We start from the raw sequence: 6,722 nt of genomic DNA, 5'->3' as shown, positions 1-6,722 counted from the left end.
TAAAATTAAACAACTTACTTGGTTAATTTATTTGAATAACTTTTCTGATCAAGTCCAGTGTTTAACACTGTGTCCTTAAGACAGATTCGTCCTCTCCACGGTGCTTTCAGAATTTGGACGTCTATCTCCCAGGATGAAATGATCTTACCACAAACAATAGCAGCACTACAAATTGTTTGCCTTACGAACACACTAAGTGTTTACACTCTTTCTTTCGGAAATAAAATGCAGCAAGATGAAGAATATAATTTGCAGAGGATGGAGTACGAAAAATCTGAGTAAAATCCAAATGGGAGGCTAGTCTATTTATAGATGTTAAGGTGGCTTTTCGTTTTGAATTGAACAGGTATGAAACCTGTTAGATTCAAATTTAAACAGATTTGAATCTGTTTATTTAAACAGATAGAAACGGGAAGGGCCCTGTTTGGATGAACAATAAATCCAAAACTGTTTAATTCTATTTGAAAACGGGAAGGGCTCTGTTTGGATGAGCACTAAATCCAAAACAGTTTAATTCTGTTTGAAAATCGGGAAGGGCCCTGTTTGGATGAACAAAAAATCCAAACCAATTTAATTTGAATTATGGATTTTATTTTAATAAAAAATAAAATTAAATTCAAATATTTTTGGCCCAAAAAGATTAGAAGCCCAACCACACACCACGCACCTGCGCCCAGGCCCAGCCCGACCGGACGGACGGACGGCGGCGGCGCGCGTGTGTGGTGATTTTTGGGTCCAATGGGTCTAGCCCATAACCTCTCCCTCTAAAACACTTGGGTACCCCTTGGGGCACACCCCAAGTATCTCACCCTAAGCCTTATAAACCCTTTCAAAACTTCCCACCAAATCAATGTGGGATAAGCCAATTTACAACCTTAAGGAATTTCCACCAAAACTCCATTTCCATGGAGCACACTTTGGCTTCAATTTCCCATTCACTCGGTAATGGTTTTGAGCAACCAAATATACCACGTGAATCACAACGCGGCATAGAACGCGTTACCACTTTGACCCGAGTAAATCGACACTCGGGGCCCACCTAAAAAATAGACCGAACTTAGGAAAATTTTATAACCATTTCCAACAGTTTCTTATTATCTCCATTCCCAATCTTAGACATCTCTTGTTCTTCCTTATTACCTCCATTCCCAATCTTAGACAACTCTTCTTCCTCCACATCTTCCCCCTCAAGTCTATGTGTAAAAAATCCTTCATTCGAGCATGGTCCATATGCCCAACTGCACAGAAGAAAATAAAATATATTGATCGCGCTCATAATCGCCAGAAGCCAATAATAACTCTCGTAATGGGCCTTATTAATATTATTCGTGAGCCAACCCTCCTTCCCTCCTCTTCTCGTTAGTTTATCCACCGTGTTTATTAAACACTTGCTAACAAGTTGCCCACGGCCAGCCCAAGCCCAGCCATACATATAGCAATGCTCGACATTTTCTTTGGCAATTCAGAGTAAAAGAACTCGTTTTGGGCAATTGCATTGAGCGCCTCAGCCATACCGTTCAAGAGATGCTGTGGCACGAGAAACATAGCCGACATAGGAATCACTCCTAGTGGGTTGTTCAAAAACCCGCCCTCTATGGCCTTTCTTTTTCGAAAATGCTCTACAGTTGCTGCAACCGCCATGGCTAGGAAAGAGCAAAATAGGCCTAGACCCATTCTCATTTTTAAGCCAACGCGAATAGGTTTTCCTCTGATTTTCGATGATAAGGGAAGGATCACGCGATCGTAGATAATGATCCAAAGTGCTACACCAGCGATTATGAACATGCCGAAGGAACCTGCTGGGATTGAGAAGCTGGAGCTTACGTGTCGGTCCATGGATTTAGCTTGGAGTAATTGAAATGAACCTTGGCTTACATTTATCGACATCATGACCGCTGAAGACCACAATGGCAGGACTCTGACGAGTGATTTGAGTTCTTCAACTTGTTCTACGGTGCAGAGCTTCCATGGGTTCGAGGCTGTTCCGTCTGGTGTTAGGTCCTCGGGGTTTCTGACGATGCACGCTTTGGTTAAAAACCTGTAAAGGCATGAAAATAACAAGATTACTATTGTAGTAATGGAGAAGTGTTTATTTGGGCGAAAAATGTTTTATTATCTGGCATTTGGTAAGACGAAATTCAGAATAGATGCAAGGAAGATCAGAGGCTAGAGTAGGATGCCTTCTCATCTAAGAAAATGTTTTTCAATTTTAAAAGATGAAAAACATTTTCAAACTAAAATTTTCCTATACCTCCAAACCCTACCACCGCCTCTTTTAATCCCATTCCGCCCAGCACCACCGTCACCAAGGAAGATCAGATTCTAGCGGAGGTGCTATTGCCCTCTCTGCCCAAGAAAATGTTTTTTATTTTTGAAATATAAAAAACGTTTTCTAGACTAAAGCCTACACTATCTTTCCTCCACTACCCCACACCACTACCACTATCACCCTAGCACCACCACCGCCACTACCCCACCACCATTACTGTACGGGGAGCAAATATTCCGGCAAGCCCGTACTCCTTCCTTCCAAGCTCCGTTTATGTCCGATAACCTGCGCGCAAATAATGGTGAGCTACCCGGCGGTGTGTGGCCAGAAAAACCCTCCGACGATCAAGTTAGCACACACCTTAGGATAGAGAGAAAGAGGGAGAGAGGAGTTTAAGTGTAAGAAATTCCTTACAAAGTGTTCATCCCCCGCGTATGGGGGGCGCAGACATGCTTATATACCCTCTGTGCCCCATATCTACTCCCAGTCATCTTCTGATACGTGGCTCCGCTATCCCATCTGTCAGCATAAACCTTGCTGAACATCACCTAATCTCAACTGCCTGCCATCACAACTGGAGCTCGGCAGCCGAGCTGCTCTATCCGTTGCTGTGTCGTGCCGTGCTTCATACCCAAGCACTTCACTGGCTAAGACCAAGGAGGACCGGGCTAAGCGGCATCTCGGCAAAGCCTAGCCCGAGGCACCTCCTGTGGTCGGCCTTTCTGTCGGTAAAACAATTACCTCGGCTGACCACGCCTTTCCGGGCGCCGGTCACTCAGCTTGTTTGGCTTCGGCCATCCCCTGATCGAGCAGCTCGGTCCGACCGAGCACTGCCTTGCCGAGCAGCTTCTTCACGGTCTGGGGCGGCACACACTCGGCCCAAGTTCTGCCCGGCCCAAGTTCTGGCAGCCCATCTCTGGGCGGATAGTCGATCATCTCGGCCCCATGCACCGTTGGGCTCTCAACCTGCTCGGTTGTTACCTCGGCCCAACTCCAGATCATAAATCACCCTCTCAATTACCATTGCCACTACTACTACCACTAATACAACAACTAGCATTTTAGTTTCAAAGTCGTAATGAACATGGGAAAATATTCTGTCGAAAGAAACTAAGCATTAGTTAACGACGTTAAGAGGATGAGGAGGATATACCTAAGTTTATTAGTTGGCTCTGACATCGTTGAGTCCTTGTTATGATACCCCAAAATCGAGGTCTGAGATGGGAATGCTACCCTTCTGTTCTTGAAAGAAACCACTATCACTTGCACAAGACTAGTAAACAAGCTCGAGGTAGCTTTCTGCTTGATATAAAAAGGGGAAGCGAGGAAGAATGAGAGAGCAGACAAGAACATGAGGATTGCCGGGATTCCAAACCCTATTTTCCAACCGGTATGATCTTGAAGGTAAACAATGACGGTGAAAGCAACCAAGACTGCAACAGACGTTGAAGCGTAGTACCAGCTAAAGAATTTCTCTAAAACCCTGTTGTTCTCGTTCTGGCGACCAGCTCTATTGTCCACTTGATCTGCTCCGAATGCTATAGAACATGGTCTAATGCCACTGGCTCCAATAGACATGAGGGCAAAAGAGCAAAGAAGAATAGCATACTGGGTTGAAGTTGGCGATTTGCAGCTCTCCTTGTATTGATTGCATTGGGAGGCCTTGCTTGTGGGATCATAGCAGTCAACCAAAGGACTACAATACCCTGCAACAACGAAAAAAATTTATTTTGATTTGGTGGTTGCCGGAAAATGGATTACAAATCCAAATAATTCATTTGACAATTCAATTTATTTGATCATAAGTTCTTAAATTCACCATACAATGTATTTGCTGAAGTCATTGAAGATGTTTCAATCATTGTGATTAATGTTTTTCATAGGAAATTTAGATTTGTCGCATTTTCTGTCATAGCTACTGTCCACAGGAAAATGTTTTGCATTTTCTCATGAAGTTTTCCATGAACACAAACATGAATGTACCTAATGACAGCAAAAAAGTTGCATATTTTGGGATCCTTTAAATGAAAAGAAAATTTGCTTTAGGCCTTTTCACCTTTTAAACATGTGTATGATAAAGAAGCCTCAATGTGCTTAAGAATCCAAAGTCATCATTACTGCTAAAAAAAGCCATTAACACTTTAAAGAATAAAGTTCTATACAAATCTTAGACAATTGTGCAGCAGATTTCAGTCTTATTACTTTGAAATTAAAAAAAATTAAAAATAATGTGGCTCATAATTTTAAAAACGGCCACTTTCACATTAGGCCAGGAAATTCTACATGACAATATTGTATGATTAGAATTCCTTATACATGCCTGTTTAGTAGTTTAAAAAAAATGAAATTGGACCATTTTAAAATTGGCATACTCGTGTTTGATTGTGAAAATGTGACCTTTATGAATATTCTTATAAAGCACTGTCTATTTGTCTAAAAACAAAGGTGAATGGACATTTTAAAATTAGCATACGGATTGTTCGGACCAGTTTATATGTATCATGTTATTCATAAATCCTTTGTTTATGTTTTTTGGCTTTGAAAAACAATCTGAAACTTTATGAACAATAAAATTTGTTTATTTTTTTTAAAACACAAGAATTGAGGCTTTCTAAATATCTTTTCTTTGATGCTTACACAAATTGAGTGATTCAAATTATTACAAAATTTTTAAATTTATCCTGATACAAATCGGAATTATTTAATTTGAATAACCAAAGGAGCCCTAATTCACTGGTCCCCACTTCAACCAATTTATGGTTACACGCACTCGTCAATAAATCAAGCCCCAAAATCTGTCCCAATCTAATACACTCACAATACCAAAACACTCTCATTTATGTAATTATAATTTCAAATCAAAAAATTCTCAAAATACCATTCACTCTATTTGGTTTCAGTTTTTAAAATTCACTTTTTAAAAAATTTTACATTTTACATTTTCGTTTTCCGTATTTTTTTTATTTTCACTGAATTTTTTTAAATGAATTATTACCAGGAGACTGGCGATACAGCCAAGGCCAATAGTGAGGTAGCGACCCAGATATGAATCAGAGATGAAAGCCCCAACCAGAGGCAAGAAATTGGTAGCAGCTGACCACAGGAAGAGTATGTTTGTGGCTTGTGCTACCCCTATGTGATAGTCTCCCACCACATACAATATCATGTTTGCAGACAGCCCGTGACTCGCAACCCTCTCCAATGCTTCGTTTGCTGTAATTTTTATCATATCAAAAATTACAACTCATATATGATTAATATAAATATATATAGCTCGTCTATATATCTAATATATATGAACTATATATATCATTCATTTTATGAGAGTTAATTAGGAAAACCTAACAAACTCATCAATATATATAGCTTATTCACATATATCATAGTTCTAAAAATCGGCTGATACGCTGCGTACCGGCTGGTTCGTATCGGAAAAATAAGGCTCTGTGACGGATACAGTCCAATATATCGTTGAGATCGAAAATCGCACGAGAATTGGCCGAGTCTTGGTATGTATCGGTCTATAACCGTTACACAAGTCGTAACGGGCCGATACTCAATGGTTCGGAACAGTACGGTAAAGAAAAATTAAAAAACCTATGAAATGATTTTTAAAATTTCACCGCCGCAACACTCAATTCCCAATACGTACCGACCGATACTACTGATACAGATACTCCGCAATCGATACCGTTATATCACTATTTAGAATCATGATATATATAGATATATTATGAACTATATATATGTATATGCATCAAAAGCTGTACCTATGATGAATGGCATGGTTATAAGGCCACCCTTTTTTCTTCTGGGTGGTGCTTCTTCTTGTCGTTGCAGTTGTTGGTGGTCCATTTTTGTCTTATCTGCACCATTCTCCATGTCCACCTTCTAAAATGGAACCTGTCTTGCCCTCTTACCAGGAATGAAGTGGGTGGGGGGAGAGAGATATCTCCTTTGCTTTCTATTCTGGCCAGGAATGAAGAGAGAGAGAGAGAGAGACAGAAAGAGAAAACACTTTGTTTGGTTTGCTGTTGAGAAACAAATTTTAAAGAGATTTTTTTAAAATTTTATTTGGTTTAGTGATTTTGAAAAAATATTTTCAAAATTACTTTCTATCTCGTATACTTTATATTAATCACTTTTTTTCTCTAGTCTCTTATTTTCAATCATTCTTTCTTTTGTACACATCTACTCAACTATAATAAAATATCAAATCATCTCAAACTCTCATATTTTAAAATTATTTTCAAAATATATAACTAAACAAATTAAAAAAAATTTTAAACTCTAATTTTAATTTTTTTTAAAAAAAATTTATTTCTCCAAATCAAATCAAATACACCAACAATTTGCCTTTGATGACTATACACAGATAACACAGCAACCATTTATATATATTAAAGGAGAGAGAAATAAACAAATATTTGTGCAAGCAAGAAGCCCAAAGATC

At 39.2% G+C, this 6,722-nt stretch overlaps 1 protein-coding gene across 1 annotated transcript; it reads right to left on the bottom strand.

Moving 5' to 3' along the window:
- Positions 1 to 912: 912 nt before the first annotated feature.
- Positions 913 to 6,260, bottom strand: LOC114291255 (protein NRT1/ PTR FAMILY 1.2). The gene is given in 6 exon segments (XM_028235308.2): positions 913 to 1,383; positions 1,386 to 2,038; positions 3,423 to 3,909; positions 3,912 to 3,975; positions 5,265 to 5,482; positions 6,040 to 6,260. Coding segments are annotated over 6 exon segments (1,860 nt in total). The 5' UTR covers positions 6,152 to 6,260; the 3' UTR covers positions 913 to 1,057.
- Between the last annotated feature and the right edge of the window lie 462 nt (positions 6,261 to 6,722).

Source organism: Camellia sinensis, chromosome 15, assembly GCF_055761805.1.
Source record: "Camellia sinensis isolate YWXY chromosome 15, ASM5576180v1, whole genome shotgun sequence".
Taxonomy (NCBI): domain Eukaryota; kingdom Viridiplantae; phylum Streptophyta; class Magnoliopsida; order Ericales; family Theaceae; genus Camellia; species Camellia sinensis.
The sequence above is the reverse complement of the archived record's forward strand: the minus strand, read 5'-3'. Positions and strand labels throughout refer to the sequence as shown.